General features: G+C 40.4%; 1 protein-coding gene across 2 annotated transcripts; it reads right to left on the bottom strand.

Annotated features, from left to right (window-relative positions):
• Window positions 1-277: 277 nt before the first annotated feature.
• Window positions 278-7,577, bottom strand: LOC123130639 (copper methylamine oxidase). Of its 2 annotated transcripts, none has more exons than XM_044550474.1 (12): window positions 7,113-7,576; window positions 4,954-5,063; window positions 4,565-4,870; window positions 3,947-4,059; window positions 3,502-3,832; window positions 3,192-3,407; window positions 2,429-2,665; window positions 2,103-2,288; window positions 1,669-1,809; window positions 1,183-1,451; window positions 996-1,077; window positions 278-820 (listed from the first exon to the last, which is right to left on the bottom strand). In XM_044550474.1, exons 1-12 carry the CDS (start codon window positions 7,264-7,266, stop codon window positions 704-706), a joined length of 2,262 nt encoding a protein of 753 aa, XP_044406409.1. In that variant the 5' UTR covers window positions 7,267-7,576; the 3' UTR covers window positions 278-703. The 2 variants fall into 2 exon arrangements, with proteins under 2 accessions (XP_044406409.1, XP_044406410.1); XM_044550475.1 differs by having other exon boundaries at window positions 334-820; window positions 7,122-7,577.
• Window positions 7,578-18,712: the final 11,135 nt, after the last annotated feature.

The raw sequence follows: 18,712 nt of genomic DNA, 5'->3' as shown, positions 1-18,712 counted from the left end.
TATGTCTACATACATCCGTATGTTGAGTTTATTTGAAATGCCTAGAAAGACAAGTATTTGGGAACGGAGGGAGTATTTCTCAAGACAAAGGACTTGCTTTTGAAGTGTTTGTTAGAAAGAAAAAAGTACTCTATTTGTAGGTTCTCTACATCACTTAGCATATGACGTGTAAATGGGCATAAATCTAAACAGCGTAAAGTTCCACGAGCTTGTGCTGGGTGCAGTGTGCCGAAAATCTTAGGTGGCGCATGGGGCATCCATTCGCATAATAAGGGACCAACGGTAGCTCGTGGCCGTGTAGGGGATACAGCAAGCAATGAGAATAAAGCAAACGGAACCAAATACAGGTAGGCAGACATTTAGCCAGACGACTTGTCGACTGGGCAGTTGAGGACGTGCCCAGCCAAGGCTGGCCCATCTGTCAAGTGACCAAGTGGTTGGACATTTTGATGAGACATAAACAACGCTGACGCTGAACAAGTACCCCAATTCATGTCCATTCCCGGACACAAAATTCGAATCCAACTTGGCAACTTCAGTGCGAGTTCTAATCGCCAATCAGAAAAACAGGAAAAATCAGAAGAACGAAGCAATCGCACACATTGAATTCAGCTCACGACAAGAGGCAGCTGCAGCGTATCAGAAGGGCGTACACAGCATGTCAATGCAAAGGAGTAACCACATGATTCTCCGGTTCCGGGGCTCACAGCTTTGAAATGAGCTCGGTTTGGATGTCCTTTGGCGTCTCAGCTTCCTTGGCGTCCACATCGGATGCAGGAGGAACATCGACAGCAGGCGAACAGTTGAAGAATCCATGAGGCTGCACAATCAAAGCATCATGGTTTCGTTTGTGAGATCCCTGCTATATATTACTCCCTCCGTTCCAAAATGCTTATTAAGTAGTCTGAGACTCTGAGTTGATCTAGTAGAGAGAACTATCTATCTCAAAACGCTGAAGAGAATAATGCAGAAGTATCTAAAGGCTGATGCACTACCATTATGATGAAGCCGCTGCGTTCCACTGGCATGACAGGCCAGTCTTCGAGCCTTGGGATATGGGTGATCCCGAAAACATACCTGTAGTTGCAGCATGTAAATGTTTTAAGAGACACGGCAGATAGGTGTTTCAAACCAAAATGAACCTGCAAATCAATACCAGCTGACAGGTGGCGACAAACATACCAGAGAACTATGTTGGTTTCCTCCAAGGATCTATCCTTCTTGACCCATGTAGCTAGACCCTCATGGATGCGTGGGTTCTGATTAGGAAATTCTCCTCCAGGGAATATCTCATCACTTTTGTATGATGTAACCCAAAGATTATGCTTTAAAAATCCAGCTCTTCTCAGGAACTTTGCCTCTGGCAGGCAGAACGGCAGACAATTTGAACCAGGTATGAGCTTGTAACCTGTTGGCTGCCCAGTACGATTTACAGTCCTTGTGTTCCTTACCTGATCAACATGCAAAGATCAGCTAATCAAAACAACATATGCAGGCAACAGCGTAACACAAAAGTTAAATATCCAAATTCTTGATGTGTGGTTCAGAAACAGAAAATAACAGACTGAGATGCCGTACATGCTCTCTTCATACGCACATGCTTGTGAATGATCAATCTAAACACAACGAACTTAGGACTTAGGAAAAGGAAAGCCATGTTTAGCTTACAATCCAGTGTCGTGCAGATGAAGGGTCACAATCACGCATTGCCAGTAACTCAGATTGCAGAAGCTCTTCTTCGGCGTAGAAGGCATTATTATGCATATTATTTGGGCCTGAACTTTCAACTTTCACATTTACCTCAACCACCTGCAATGGAAAAGGTAGCAATAGTATCAAAATCATAAACCAGATTATAATTCAAAGAAATGCATATTCTTCATGCAGAGTATACGTCTATAAAATTAATCTTAGATCCTCATTTTTAAGTAATGGCCAGTAAGACAATGAAATGATGCAAATTAAAAAGTCAAAAAGGCATGGCCCAATATCATGCTGTAGAAGCTGATAGAAGTGGATAGGTAAGACTGCAAGATCATGAAAGCAAGGTTCCTTTATCACCGCATAAAAGGCTTACACGACACGACAGGCAAGAAACCTACCTGATTATAAGCTTCATTTGGTTTGCAGTCCACTGCCATGTCCATACGGGCAACAAAGAAATGCTGATGAACTGGTGCATACAAACTAGGAGCAATAGTTGTGCCATATTTCCTTTGTTCCCCAGGCATTAGAGCTCCCAAGCTTAGAATCCCAGTAAGCTTTACTTCAGATTCTATCTTACCATCCTACAAAGAACAAGAAAATATCTATCACATAAGGAAGAGAAACTATAATAGAACTTGAAAAAAATAACTCAGTTTCTGAACTGGAGTTAAATAGAATATAAATACACTGCTACAAAAAAAAAGGTAATGCTGATGCTCACTTGATAAAAGTGCCAATAAAATCCATATTCGTAGTTAGCAATTGTGCATATAAACGAGACAGTAAGCCTGCGTGATCGTCTAACTTCAGCTAATCCTGTTCTCCAATCTTGATGTTTCCAGAGGATTCCATGGTCCTCCTCATGTAAACAAACACAATTCTCAATTGTCTCCACACCACCAGTAAAATTCGTAAAATGTGCATCAAAGTATTTTATGTATCCCAAGCAATCACATCCCTACACAAAGCAATTTGTAACATAGTTAGATTATTAAAGTAGAAAACGTACAGATGCAAAAATAACAGGAGGTTGAACAGCCCGTTGGATGCAGGCGTGCAAAAACTTCTTGCCAAGGGCATAAAACCAAATGAAAATTCAACAATGATTTGATTAGTACACGGTGTAATCAAACCAGACAAACAACATTCTATACATAACTCAGTTTATTTTCAGAGACATAAAAAAAGATGAATTATCATAAAATCGTAAACCCAAAAATATAAACAAAGGAACACGGTAAGTGTATCATCATAAATCTGCAGAGGAAATGCTAGTACTATTCCTAGTAAATTACTCTTGTCGTTTCACTCTGCACATGTAAAGAAACTTTGAGTAGTATTTTTTAGACTTGCTATAGTACACTGAAGCTAAAATTCTTCAGAAAATTCCAAGTTGATTTGAAATGCTACCAAGATGATTTATTGTACTATATATCCCCCAGAATCAAAATAAAGACAATATTCACAGAAAGCAGCTAACAGACCTTCTTAAGAGAGTGTGCATTTTTTCCAAGCCCATCTTCTCCAACATCAAATGCATTCTTCCGGTAATGTGGTTCGTTCGGATCTCCATAGGGAACAACCATTTCAACAAAACTCAGCCTGTGAGCGATTGGACGACGTCCACGGTTTCCATCAACATATGCAACAGAATGGATAACTAGACCTTCCTTGGGTGTGAAGCCAACACGGAAATTCCACTGGTCAACAGAAAATATACAAGTGATGTTTCTAACTAGGTCTTGTTAGATATTAGCTAACAGTTGAAATATTAGACACTAGAAATCACTTTACCTTCTGCCACTCCACAAAAGAGCCAGTAATACGGAAACTTGGGCCTTCAGGTTGACTGATAATAAGAGGTTTCACATCGCTTCTATCGACACCACCTCGTGTCTCCCCAGGAGTGTAGTTTCTCAAATGATCTGGTGGCGGAAGAGGGACAAACTTGCTATCTTCGAATTCTATTACAATATTATTCTGCATATCAACAATAACATGGATCCCTTCAACAGGACGAGCATAGCCATTCTCCATAGGGCTATCACTTTCAGTTCTACAAAAGATTAGAGGCTTGCCAAGTCTTCGGTTGGGAGCATCAGCATCACTATAATAGCCTGCACACCTATTATTTTTAGCAGAAAAGTTCAAGTTCAAAGTTTGATTTTATCACATAAGGCGTAGAAAGATAATGCTAAAGAAAATAATTAACTATTGAAACAATTTAGACATAGCTTACCATGCATCTACCATGACAAGCTCCATGTCATCAATGCCTCTTTTCTTCATGGCTTCAATAAAAGGGGGGAAATCTTTTACTGTAGCTTCACATTCAGCATATTCCATCGCATCCTGCAAACCCCCAAAGTCGTATGAAACTTGACCAATATAAGTAGATAGGACAAATGTTTTATGATGCACCACCACCTTAACAAGCCTATGACTTGATTTTAAGAGTCAGCCATTCAGGCTGTTATGCTAATGTTATTGCAAGAAACTGTTAATACCACAATTCACCAACAAGAACCACATGGTCGTTAGTTCGTTACACAATAAACTTGCTGACCTAAATTGACGTTATAAATGAACTGCATATAATGCTCAAGCAATAACACGGTTTGAAAAGGGTGGATTCGACCTCCTAAAGTTCAACTCCCCTATTCCACTCTCCATACCAGAGTTGGTACGTCCGTCCACAGCAGAATGGAGTTACCCGCGCAAGGGTCGGTCATTTTAGAGCAAATAAGAGGTTGGTAGACTTTTCAGGGTGAGCATATGGTGGGTATCCTATTGAGCAAGGATTACGAAAGAGAATGGTGGGATGGTGTCCACCAATATATGGAAACTAAAAATGTACCATTGCAGGCTGAACATCTGGAACAACTTCTGCTGATATAACCTTGCCTCTGTGATGTCCACCCCTAGTAGCAGCATGCACTTCAGAGAGTTCTACAACCCAAATGCTAGTCTCATTTGTTTGCTTGTTGTAAACAACAAGTCTGGCCCTCCTAGGTGGGAGCCTGCTTGGGATGACAGGACCACCTTTGGTTCTAGGAAGCAGGGATGGTTGGAATGGTGGAAAGAAGTATGCATCAGCTAATGCCACAACATTCTTTTCTGGCTCCAGGAGCACAACTTCAACAAAACGCATGCTGTCTCGTACCTATTAAATTTTGTAAGTGACATGTTAATTATATATTTGAAACATATGTTTACAATTTGAGAGAAGGGAATAGGTTGACAAACTTCAGGAGTTCTTCCAGCAGCTCTAACAGTTGCTACAGCCACAGCAATTTCAGCAGCAGATAATGGGTCTAAAGGGTGGCTTCTCTGGGCCCTCGTCATGATTGGGATTCCTGCAATTTAAGATAGACATTACAATACTTTTTAACAAGACAGAATATTACACTCTTACAAGTCTGCAGTGAAGTAGGTGTTGATTTTTATAACCTGGCTAAACACCAAGGTTTAACTTCAATAGAGATTTATTAAACTTTCCAAACATGCAACTTGTGGTAGGTGCAAGAAATGGCATACGAATTGCTAGTTGCACTTTGTTGAAGTCAACTCTTGGAGGGGTAAAAGTCTGTATTTTCTTCAATCTATGGAGCTACCGAAAAAAGTCTTCAGAAAATATCCCAAGCCAGTGCACTCCCCCCCCCCCACCTCAACATAGCTCCGCCGCTGTCTGTAGACCTGTAAGCGTCAAAAAACTGTAGACCTCTAACTGCAACAAATGATAAGCTAAATGGGCGCATCATACATGTCATCGTATCAATGCAAATCTTAAATACTATAGTATCCAACAGTAATCCACATCTTCCTTCCTTAATCCCCTTTCAACTCTCATTCATCCAATTTCAAGTTGCTCGGTGCAAAGTTAAGGTAGGGTAACAAGGAACAATGTGAGAGAAGAATACTATTGCCAGTCGCAAGCTAAAAGCCATTTTCTATTGACTACATTGGCATAATAGTTCAATTGTGGCATAGCCTAATTCGATCATCAGATCCAAGTAATGGCTGCACATTACCAATTCCCTCCAATAAATATAGAATTTGGTCTTTTCAGGGATAATCCAAACATAGTGGAAACCAGTGAAATGACAGATATAGTTTTGAATTTATAATCACAAGTATAACAAAGTCAAGCTCCTCGGTTAAAAGGCAGTCCTGATTTCTATTCCAATTATCTGTTGATAAGATTCATGCTAAACATGGATAAGATGAAAACCATAAATTAATTTTGTGATCATTACATGGTTTCCTTTTCAAGAAAATTAGGTATTTTAACCACACATCAGAAAGCTACAACTTGAAGCAGGTGCGCAGTTATGTTTCTCAAGCACAATCTCAATGCATGTCAGCAGGTAGGTAATTATGAAAAGACTAATCCATAGGGCCTCGTCTAATTAAGCAACCATGACTATCAATACGCCGGTGCTTTGGTCCAACACCATGCTACGGGCCCCACACTCACTATGTGCACGGCATGTGTTTGAGTCATTTGTGTATCATTTGGTGCGACCTTCCATGCAAAACATTCTAGTGTTCCCATAATGGCCATATGTCCAATAGACAAAACGGTTCTCGTGCCTTCATAAAAATACATCATTATCTCAATCCAGATAGTCCTCTTCCTAGCCATATCGCATATTTCCAAAAAGAAAATTAGTAATTACTGCAAGGATCATCCAAGTAGATAGTTGCTGGGTAAACATTTAGCAAAATATCCCTATTCCAAACGCTCACTGCTCTATCACAAGATAAATCTGGAAAGAAAAATAAATATGTTCCCAGCCTAGCCCCATCACCAACCTTCAGTGAGCTCCGGGTGTGCAGCAACATTCTATATGGGCTATTGTACTAACGCTATTTTACAGCATGTTGCAGCAAACAAACAACATTGTCCTCGGGTTATCACACAATTATCTGAACTAGTAATTTACATGTCAAGTGCATCCATGGATCTACAACCACCAGGCATTGTTTGCAATGCTTCAACAACACAACCACAGACCCAACGATAAATTCAAACTGAACTATGGTACCACTTTAAGATCCGTGTTTTAAGTTCTATGATTCACGCCCAAGAAAATTATTGTAGCAACCGTATGCAACATATCTTCACGCACGAATCGGATATCATGAGAGTGATCGCGATCAACAGAAGATTAGTGCACATGCACCTTTATAATGTATCAAGGCACTTCACCCGTCAGTCCCCCTTAACATTTCCTGGAGGAGAACCCCCATCAAGTTCAGAAATGGTCACAAATTCACGGCACCAGGTATCTCGTATTACCAAATACAGCAACGGGCACACGAGTAGCAGCGCGATCCAAGTGAACGCACAGCAGATGCAGAGCAACACAGCAGAGGGAGGGGATAACGGTTAGCGATCATACCGTATATACCTTTTGACGAGGCCTTAGCGGTGGTGGACGGGGAATCCGTGATCTCCTCCATCACAGCGCCGCTGTTGGGCTTCACGGGAGAGGCGGCCTTGCCGGCGGCCGCGCCGCTGCGGCATCCCTGCGCCTTTTCGTCGGAGACAGCCATGGGAGAGGGTTTGCTACCTGATCGTCCCCGTTCGTCGCCCCCATCCTCCTATTCTCCACCCCCGTTGGCAACGATCGGACACGCAGCAGTGGCCCCTCCGCCTCCTCCACGGCCTTACCTGCCCCCTTCCTCCTCCCCGGCCGCTTCTAATTCCTCGTGTGGGCGACGAGCGATGGGGGGTTTTAAGATTGGGAATTCGGGGCTCCACGCCGAGGAATGGGGCTGGCGTTTCGGCCGCGAGCGGGCAATCTAAGGAGAGACGGGAAGAGGAGGAGGGGGCTTGGGGTTTGGGGTTTTAGGTGGGTGTGTTCACTGCTGTGCTTCGCTTTTTTGGGGTGCCGGTGATGCCGTGATGCTCATGACCGGTGAGTGTCGGAGGTGGGGGCATTTTTTTTAAGAAATTGTTCATTCAAATCACGAATCAGTATAGAGTAAGTGACTCTTACAAGCACACTGAAACACAAAAACAAAGGACCATAAACACTTAGAGTACCCTAAGACAACCATAACACAAGAAGATCTCTGGAGCCTTGTGTCATTATTCCTGAATCTTGAGAGAAGACTCCTGCAGCAGAAGAATATGCAACCAGTCGCAAACAGGTCATCATCTTCGACCACGGTACAATTGCCGCCACGCTGCTTCCTCCTTTCTTAACACCAGCGCTGAGAAGGCATGAACATTAATCCAACACACCTGCAACAATCGTCACCATCTTTGGCTTTGAGTACCGCGAAAAGTGTCCCTTCCGGAAGGAAGAGAACTCGAGTCATCCGACCGGTCCAGCACCGTAGCCGGGCCATCCGCCCGAGCAAAGCAGGATCTCCCACCAGCATCAGCGCAGAGGAAGGAGAAGAACAGCAACAGCAAATCGTACCAACAAGGAAGAAGAAAGGTTTTCGTCTCCCTACCTCCATCGCCCATCCGAGGATCCAAACGGCCAGTGCTGATGGACCTCCAACCATCATAGCCCGCGACCTCGACGAGATCCGGGGATCCCCAACACCGCTGGCTCCTAGACGAAGGCAAAAGCCTCGCCTGACCGCGAACGGAGCCCGGAGAAACTTATTCCGACGCGACACCACCGCAACGGCCTCGGCAGCGTCTTCCTCAATCCTAACCCTACCACACACCAACCTAGTGAACAGACCCGAGATTCCCCCTCCCTCCCGCCGCCAGAGCGGCCGACGGAGAGAGAGGGAACCGGCAGCGTCACCAGCGGCGCGCAAGGGACTCCTAGTCGCCTCCTTGATCGCCTCGAGCGATCCAACTTTTCGGAGGTGGGGGCTTGAGTGGTGCCACAGCGTGCCTTTTGAGTGTTCTAGGTTTCTGAAATAGTGTAATGGAAAAAGAAGTGCTTCAAATCATTGCTATTTGACTCGGACCTGTTCTGAAAAAGTTGAGGTATTTCGAATTGTTTGTTGACACGGACAAAGTAAGAATGCTTCAATATAATTTCTCGGAGTAAGCGCTATAGCTTGTTTCCAATATTCAGCAGCTTTATCAAACCAAGCTTCCGCGATTATCTTGTTGAGATCCTATAAATCAGTTCAATTAAAACCTTAGATTCATAGTAGAGCCACGATGATTTAGTCTCAAGCTAAACAAAAGCCCTATATACCTAAAATCCATTTTATTATGATCCATTTCACGAAAATATAGATTGTACCAAAGATGCTAAATTGTTTTCTTTTTATTCTGACTTGTAAGCGGTAGATTCATATCCTTTCTTCCTTAATTCATTATTCCATGAAAATGGATTATTTCATGAATTCCTCAAAGCGAGGCTCATCAAAATGAAAAATCCTGACCTTTTCTAGGCTTGCGACTAGAGTGAAGTCGTAACAAGGTAGCCGTACTGGAAGGTGCGGCTGGATCACCTCCTTTTCAGGGAGAGCTAATGCTTATGGCAAAACCAGATTGTTGTGCCATAGGAAGGATATCTATACTAATTCGGTATACTCAAAATACACCTTTGGAGCTGGGTTCAGAATGTCGTGAGACAGTTCGGTCCATATCCGGTGTGGGCGTTAGAGCATTGAGAGGACCTTTCCCTAGTACGATAGGACCGGGAAGGACGCACCTTTAGTGTACCAGTTATCGTGCCTACGGTAAATGCTGGGTAGCCAAGTGCGGAGAGGATAACTGCTGAAAGCATATAAGTAGTAAGCCCACCCCAAGATGAGTTAGTCCAAGACGCGGAACAACAGAGTTTTCTTTTGGAGAAACACTATTATTATGGGGTTGTACACGCGGTAGAAAAATTACGCCGGGGAAAGGGGAAGGGGAAGAAAATCCTATGAACATTTCCTTTTTCGTTAAGTTCAAGTCTGACGAGAGTAATATTCTACAACTAACAACCCATCATTTTGAGACCGAAAAAGATGCAAATAGCCTCCGGCTTTAAATTAACATAGTTCACCGAATCAATATACCTTAACAACAGAAACAATCTAATACATGGCTCTTGGCCCAAAAGAAAGAGCACACAGACTTCGGAACTAGAGAAACCCCTTTCCTACAATGAAGAGGACGACTGATGCTCTACTCACGGAATGCTATGAAGAGGACGGCTAATGCTCCACATACTAAATATGTTGCATCACGTGTTCAACGTCCCGTTGTTTCCCCCAACGGTGCCTTGCTGCAAAAGTATATTCCATTTATAACTCTTTTTTTGCGGTTCATTTGAAGATAACATTAATCAGATGTAATGAGAAAAACGGATTCGATAGTGATTTGATTATGGATGTGCCACAATGCCCACAACATTGCACTCACACAGTGACACAGAATACCTTTGTTGGCACCCCGCTGTGCACGGGGAATCTCTAGCAGGTACCTACCCAAGAGAGGATTCCATGCTTGGCTGAAAGTTTCTCGCACTACACCCCACGCAAAATGTGCGAGATGGCAGTGAAAAAAGACATGATTAGTATCTTCCGGAACAGCACAGATCGCACAAGTGCCCGTGGCTGGCCCCTGCCTCTTGGCCATGTTGACAGCGGTTGGAAGAGGTTCCTAAACAACTGCCATGAAAAGATTTCACTTTAAGTGACATCGCCTTCATCCAAAGTCGCCAAGCCACATCTAGTGCATGACTTTCCGTCAACTTCTCGACATAGATGTAACCAAAAATTGTCGAGAAGCGGAAATTTTCCAAGAAACCTCATCCGGTGACGGATCTAAGACGATGGTACTAAGACGAGCGCGCAAGGAGTCCCACTCCTTCTCCTCAACCGGCGTTAGCTCACGACGAAACCATATCGCCTGCGGGGAGACACCACGTGCCTCGACAACCATGGTATCTGGGTCAGTGGCCGCAATGAATAATGCCCGATGATTCACCCAGAGCGGTTCCGCATCTAGACAAGCATCATGCCAGAACTTGATAGATTAGCAATCGCGGGCCTGAAACCTCGCGCCTAGAGGGAACGCAGGTTTCACCACGTGGATCTCATTCCAGAAAGGCAACTCATGTGACACAACTTAAAAAAATGTTCCGAGTGGGAAGTACTTAGTTTCCAGTAACTCGGCCCACATGCTTGCCGCATTGATCACAAGCTTTCGAATCCACTTTGAAAGGAGGGCAACGTTCATAACTTTTCAAATTGGTGACCCCCAAGCCTCAATACTCGGTCTACAACCCGCTACCCAGTTTATCATGTGATACTTATGTTTGGGTCCTACTCCTTCCCAAAAGAACCAGGACCTGGGCGTGTCTAACTTCGTGTGAGCCCCATCCGTGAGAAAAAAATGCCTATAGAGAAGATGGGTAGAGAGGACAAACTCGAGTAGTGAGCGTGGGCCTAGCCCTGGAGGACATAAATTTGTCGCTCCAGGGGCACACCCTATTTGCCACCTTGGAATATAGCGGCTTCCATCCGAGGATTGAGAAGTGTTTGTTTGAAATGGGGAGCCCAAGGTATTTGATGGGAAATTTGCCTAGCCTACTGATATGTCCATTTGACATCATTATTTTCTACTGTAATTCAACTTACTCTAATAATATATTTCACATTATGGTGCAAATTCTAATGCCTTTTATCTCTTAAGATGCAAGTTATATCAAGAAAGGTAGATTGCTGACAGCTGGAATTCTGGACCTAAAATAGCAACAATAGAGAAACAATTCTCCGGAGCTCAAAATGAAGCGTGGATTTTTTGAGAATTCTTTTGGAATATATGACGAATTACGGAGCAAAAATATGCCACAGGGGGTCCACCAGCCAGCCACAAGGGTATGTGGCACGGTGTTAGGGCGTATTTCTCTTTTAGTGGCTTTGGTGATTGATGACAATGCTTTTTGCGGACTAATCATGTGTATTGAGCATTTCAGATATCCTATCATATGGCAAAAGACGATTTATTCCCCTCGGTGTTATAGAGTGGAGATGGTTATTTCCAGCGATTCTTTTTCAGGGGTATTTGAGTTGTAAGAAATCCGTACTATCAAGAGGGTGTCCGCATTGAAAAGGCTTGGTAGAGTCAACACGTACACGTTTATTTATGCACCCACTTTTCCTCCCGGCAACATGGTGATTGGCCCTGGCAAAACCGGTTTACCAAATGTTGATCGTTGATTTTTTGAGTTTTTGCTCCCTCAGGGACATTCCTATGTAAACCTCCTAGAACCTCCTCTACCAAACAAGGCATGCAGGAAAGAGGATCACCAAATCGCTCCAATCTCAAACCTCTTTTGGGCTGAAAAACCACCCCTACCAAATGGGGCCTTCAAGTATTTCATCCAATTAAGATTTAAAAGCCATATATTTTTGGGAGTGCCTAGAACTCATCTAAATGAGATATAATTTCCTCTCATTCACCTGCCATTAGCTAACATCATCTTTGTGGTTAACTTACTGATTTTTTGGGTAATCAACTGATATGTGTGATTGATGTCATTAGATCGCTCGGGCCAGCCCAATTGACCATGAAACACGTGGAGAAACATACCATGTCGCTAGCCGAGTAATGAGGGTTAGCCATAAAAGAAATGCAAGCACGCAACAAAAAGTAGTTACATTTTATCTAGAAAAAAGTGGTTACATTTTTTGAAGGGAAGCAAGCCACTATAGTTCTTGCACTAGTGTATGATATAAATTAATAAATAAATATAGCTTTGGAAGGAAATGTCCAAAGTTTACTATTTTTTAACCATAATATCTAGCAAATTTGCATGGATTTTTAAAACAATTCAAGAGTTTTAAAAAAAATCAATAAAATTTTAAAATGTTCATGAAATTAAAAATGTTGAAAACTTTGGGAAAAAAGTTCATGAACTTGATAATTGTTCAGGAATTTGACAAATATTACCAAATTTGGGAAATCTCCGTGAATTTGAAAAATATTTGCCAATTTATAAAAATGTTAATCGTAGTCGGCTGAAAAATAACTTGCGGTTGCTACTCCTGAAAACATGTAGTTGCGACCTCCCTTGAAAACATGTAATTTTGACTCCATTTGAAAATATGTAGTTGTGATCCCCTTTGAACACATGCAGTTGCAACCCCATTTAAAACATGCAGTTGCAACTCCGTTTGAAAACTTGATGTTGCGACCCTCCTTGAACATATGCAGTTGCGACTATATTAAAGCCTTGGACTTGCGACCTCCTTAAAGGTGTGTAATTATGATCACATTTGAAAACTTGTTGTTTCAACCCCCTTTGAAAACCTGTATTCTGAACCAATTAAAAAATTTGTGCTTGTGAATCCATTTCAAAACTTCCAGTTTCGACCCTCTTGAAAATTCACAATGTTGACCCCTTAAAACATACAATTGTGATGCTATTTTAAAACTTCTAGTTACAACCCTCTTGAAAATTTACAATAGCAATCCAATTTGAAAACATTCAACTATGCTTGAAAACATTTAGTTACGACATCAGTTGAAAACTCCCCCCCCCCCCCCCCAAATAAATAAATAAAACTAGCATAGAAAAGAGAGCTCTGCGTTACGGGGAGCTCCTATGTGCCGCATTCTGGGGAGCACTTAGTTAACCAGCGCTTCTTCGGGAGCCTCGTAAAGATCACTTGCGGTGGGTTGAGAGTGTCGCACTCTGGACACTCCCTTCGGATTATTTTTTGCACACGTTTTCGGCTTTTAAAGCAGTTTTTGTTCCAGTCTTTTTACTTTTCAGTTTAAATTTTTTTGCGTGAAAAAATGTGTTTTTTTGCTTTCGTGAAAGGCACGGATTTGCTTCCGCGAGAGGCACGGCTGTGCCTCTTGGAAACGAAAAAAAACATGTTTTCTGTTTTTTTTCCACAAGAGGCATGATTTTGCTTTCGAAAACGAAAAATACGTTTTCTGTTTTTTTCTTTCGCGACAGGCACTGTTTCGTTTTCGCGAGAGACACGGCTTGCTTTCGCGAGAGACACAGCCGTGTCTTTCAAAAACGAAAAAAAACACGTTTTCTGTTTTTTTCTGCGAGAGACACGGCTTGCTTTCGCGAGAGACACAGCCGTGTCTTTCAAAAACGAAAAAAAACACGTTTTCTGTTTTTTCTGCGAGAGACACGGTTTTGCTTCCGCGAGAGCACGGTTGTGCTTTCACAAGAGGCACTGACGTGCTTCTTGGAAAATAAAAAAAACATGTTTTTTTTTTGTTTTTTTCTCTCTTCCATGAGAGGCAAGCTTGTGCTTCCGCGGGAGGCACGGCGTGTCTCTTTCGAAAAAGAAAAAAAAACTGTGCTTCCGGTCTGGTTTTTTTGTGAATTTTTTTGTCAAAACCAATCAACGTGTGCTCTAGTTTTTAAAATCTCGACGCGAGAAATCCAACATTGAAGACGGTTCGAGATTTCGACACACGGTTTAAAAGATAAAACATTTTAAATAAACGAGTCTATAAAAAAAGGAAACTCACATGTTGCGACAAATGGCTCATATGTAGCACACCACTTGTTACAACCTAAAAATTAGGAGTGATCTTTACAAGAAGTACTCCTCAATTAATGATTTCGCGCATTCTACGGCAAATACATGCCTCATCTCACAGGGTGCACCCCGACTAGACCGGCCCATTGCGGTGCGATTTGAATGCGTTGGTGAAAAATCGTAAAAAGCACGCTAGCGGTAGCTGGGATACGAACTCGCGACTGCCTACTCACGCGAGCTTGCTGCTACCACAACGACCGAGGGAGCTCAATAGGGGCGAATCCTATCTTTCTTTTTTTTTTGAGAAATCAGGGGCGAATCCTATCTATCGCTGCAGACGCCCGTTAGTGTGTATTTTGCAAACGGGCGCCAGCGCCCCTGCTGGGCCGACCCATTTGTACATTTTCTAAGCAAAAAATGTGACAACGCAAGGGATCGAACCAGCATCTCCACATCAAGGCAAGCTGCGTTAGCCATCACACCAACTTACATGACTAGTCAACACACATCTTTTTTCCTTCTTTACTTATTTCCTCGTTCCTTTTTCTTTTTCCTCTTCTTTCTTTTTCTTTTTTGTTTCTTTTTCCCTTTTTTTATTTTTTTTCTTCTTTGTCGTTCGATGATTTTTTTTAAAAATTTATGAACTATTTTTTTCAAATTTGATGAACATTTTTTGAAACTTGGTGAACTTTTCTAAAATTCTATGAACTTTTTTTAAATCCATCAACTCTTTTCAATTTCGATGAAGCTTTTCAAATTTGATGAACTTTTTTCAAATTCAATAAACTTTTTTAAAACTATATGAACTATTTTCATATTTGATGAACTTTTTAAGAAACATTTATCTTTATTTTCTAAATTGATGAACTTTGTTTCCAATTTTGATGGACTTTTTCCAAAATCGATGAACTTTTTTCAAAAGTGTTGATTTTCCCCCAAAATCGATGAATTTGTTTTAATGTTTGATATACCTTTTTTATAAAAATTGATGAACTTTTTTTTTCAGATTCGATGAACTTTTTCTAATTATGATGAACTTTTCTCATATTCAATGAACATTTTCCAAATATGATGGACTTTACTCAAATTCAGTGAACTTTTTTTAGATTAAATTAACTTTTTTTGAGAAACGCCAATGATTTTTCAAATTTGAAAAAAAGTATGTGCATTTTTGAAAAAAAGTTCTTTGATTTTTTTAGAAACTGCACGCATTTAGCAAGAAAAGGAAAGTAAGATGGTGAACAAAACCGTTACAGAAAAAGAGAAAAAAAAAGAAAAAAACGGTTTGGGATGCTTCCCACACTGATGGCTTTGCGAGCTAGGGCAAAATAAAAGAAAGCGAACGATTTTTGTGACCACAAGACGTTCGGTGTCCTATTGGTTGATGCACTGCGATGGTAAAGGGGAGGTCGCATTCTTAACCGGCGCTAACAGCGCCGATTAGGACTCCCCCAATAGGGCGCCCTCTGCACCGTGGAACCAACTAGGGTGCACTGTATGGCTTAGTTGGGCCGGCCCATAAAACGCGACCGCAACGAACTCACAACACGGAAAAAGCGCATAAAAATAGGATTCGTTGAGGCTGATCATAGTGGGGAGTATCTTAGACTAGTGTCATATGCATGACACTAGTCTAAGTTACTACCTTTATAGTGCAAAGTAACATAATACTAGTGTCATATGTGGCCTCATTTAATAGCTTGTAGACTCATATTGTCTTCAAAAGCGCTATGTTACAGTAACATATTATGTTACTACTTCTCATTAACTACTTGTCACATAAGCAAAAAATTCTCGAAGTGCGCTATGTTACTATCTAAGTTACTCCCACTATGACTCGCCTGAGGATTCGAACTCGCACCAATGGACTCCCGCATAAGCTTGCTAAACACTTGGGTTACCTAATAGCACTGACTGATAGCAGCGCCAAGCACTATAAGAACTACTTTCGACGCGCTATTTATACTGTATCACTTAGATTTGGGAATTATATTAAAAAATGTGAATTTAGAAAAGTTCATCGATTTAGAAAAGAGTTCATCATTTTTTTAAGAAAAACTTCACAAAGATTGAAAAAAGTTCACTCGATTTTGAAAAGAATTGATCGGTTTTAAAAGAGTTCATCAATTTGAAAAGTTCACTGATTTTGTAAAAAAATCATTTGTTTTAAAAAAATCCAAGTGATTTTGAATAAAAATCATTGATTATCAAAAAGTATATTTCAATTTGAAACAAGTTCATTGGTTTTGAAAATGAGTTCATCGATTTTGAAAAAGTTCATCGATTAAAAAAATTGACTTGGAAGAAGGTTCACTCAATTGATCAAAAGTAAAAAAGAAAATAAATGAACATAACCGTTCCAATAAAAAATTATGAAGAAAAAAGAAAAAGAAAAAGAAGAAGGAAGAAAAGAGGAAAAGATGGGAAAAGATAGAATTGAACGCATCAGGTGTGGGTGGCAGGGTAGTCAGCGCGGCTTATGTGAGATCATTGGGTCGCCGGCTCGGAACTCATTATTCACGCAGTTTTTTGGCGTTAAAATAAAAGATGGGCCGGCCCAGCGCCACACGGAGGGTAAGCGCCCGTTTGCGCGAAGTGCAGAAATGGGCGCAACAAGCGCCTTTTATGAGTTGCCAACGACCGAAGAGTTCTAAGGGAAAATATGCATCGCAACAATTAAAAACTAATAGCGTAAGGCAATGCTCTCGTTAGATGGTCCCAGCCCAAAATGTGTGCATGTTCGGCTGGCTATACCGGGAGCTAACACTATTTGAAAAGAATACCGAACAATATTCCAAAGTTTGAAATATTTTCTGAACTTACTAATTATTTTATGTTATGGCGAACACATTTTTTGAATTTGCGAAAAAAAATTCAAAACGGGAAGAACTTTTAAAATCATGAACATATTTTGAACTTTCAGACAAAATTTCAAAAAGGAGAAGAAATTTGGAAATCCCAAACAAATTTCAAACATAATTAATTTTTGAAAACATGCACAAAAAATTGAAAACTAGAACATTTTTGGAAATTTGTGAACAATTTTTGTAAACAGGAACATTTTTCTATATCCCGGTCATTATTTGAAAAGTTCTGGAAATTTTGAACGAAAACATTCCAATTTGTTTTTCGTAAAATGAGAACAGTTTTTGAAATGCCTGATTTTTTTTTGAAAATGCAAACATTATTTGAATTTATGAACAATTTTGGAGAAAACGAATATTTTTTTGACATCATAGTCATTATTTGAGGAGTTCTCGAAATTTTAAGAGAAAACATTGCGAACAATTTTTGAAAAATAAGAACATTTGCTTGAACAATGTTTTGAAAATGCGGACATTATTTTAACAAATTTTGAAAGCACAACCATTTCTAGAAATTTTAGCATTTTTTGAAGCACGAATATTTTTTAAGTTTCTAAACTATTTTTTAAACATTAAATGATTTTAAAAGTAAAAATATACTTTAGAAGTAAAAAAGAAACTAAAAAAGGGAAAAAAGAAACAGTAAAGAAAAAGAAAAGAAAGAAGAAAGAAAAAAAATAAAAAATGAAAAACCAAAATGAAACAGGAAAATCGGTAAAAGAAAAAATAACCGATTCATGGAACCTTCTAAAAGGTTCCCAAAACCAGAAAAACCCTACAGGGAAACTCTAGAAGGTTCCCAGAACTGGAAAATGCTGCAACATGTTAATGGGACGGTCCAGGTCATCCCTGGATATTTGTGTTGGCTCGACGGTTCAATGCACCTAGCGGCAAATCTTTATCTAATAATAAAGTAAATTGAATTTCTTTTGTCCGTTATGACATTTTTAAGAAAAGTCCTTCTATTTCAGATAATTCAAGCCGCAGTCCTGTTTTAAGTTAAAACGAATCGTCATTTTTGTATTCTATACAAAAGTTCCTGTCTTTTCTTGAAATCAACCCGCCATTCGGATTTAAGTCACCCCCGAACCGTTATTTTACATTTTTCGAAACCCCCCCTGACGTTTTAGGTAATTCATCCGCAGATCATATTTAAGTCAAATAAATGCTTTTTAGAATCATCCATATCTTTAAACCGTAACTCCAATTTAAACATGTTATATATGAAATTTGATTAGAAAAATATGTAGAATATGAATATGAGATTATTTTTACCTGTTAAGTATTTTTAAATATTATTTTGGAACATATTTGAGTCAAACCAAATAATTTTCTAAATTATCTGTATCTTTTAAATCGTAGCTTTGATTTTAAATATTATATATGAAATTTTATTAGAAAAATGTGTGGAATCTAAATATGATGTTAATTTTATCTGTTAAATATTTTTAAAATATTGTTATGAAAGCAAACTTATAATTTATAGCGTAAGATCTGTTTTTTTCATACCGGCGGCGATCCAGATTGCAAATAAACACCCCACTATAACCATATAGAGAAAATAAAACATCGATAACTACACATGTATACCTCTAAAAATGTCACAGGGAAAAACAACAGATTTCTCATCGCGCACGCGCGCGCGCGCGCGAGAGAGAGAGAGAGGAGAGGAAGAGAGACGTCTTAGGATTAACCATATTCAACATTGT

Source organism: Triticum aestivum, chromosome 6A (assembly GCF_018294505.1).
Source record: "Triticum aestivum cultivar Chinese Spring chromosome 6A, IWGSC CS RefSeq v2.1, whole genome shotgun sequence".
Lineage (NCBI taxonomy): Eukaryota > Viridiplantae > Streptophyta > Magnoliopsida > Poales > Poaceae > Triticum > Triticum aestivum.
Note: the sequence above shows the minus strand (reverse complement) of the source record. Positions and strands in the feature narration are given on the sequence as shown.

Bases quoted from the DNA above. Each gene is read 5' to 3' on its own strand.
- LOC123130639 (XM_044550474.1), bottom strand. From the start codon at position 7,266: ATGGCTGTCTCCGACGAAAAGGCGCAGGGATGCCGCAGCGGCGCGGCC. The intron at 3,408-3,501 runs GTAAAGTGATTT...TCTGTTGACCAG, and splicing joins CTTTTGTGGAGTGGCAGAAG to TGGAATTTCCGTGTTGGCTT. The intron at 1,452-1,668 runs GTAAGCTAAACA...CATGTTGATCAG, and splicing joins CATCTGCACGACACTGGATT to GTAAGGAACACAAGGACTGT.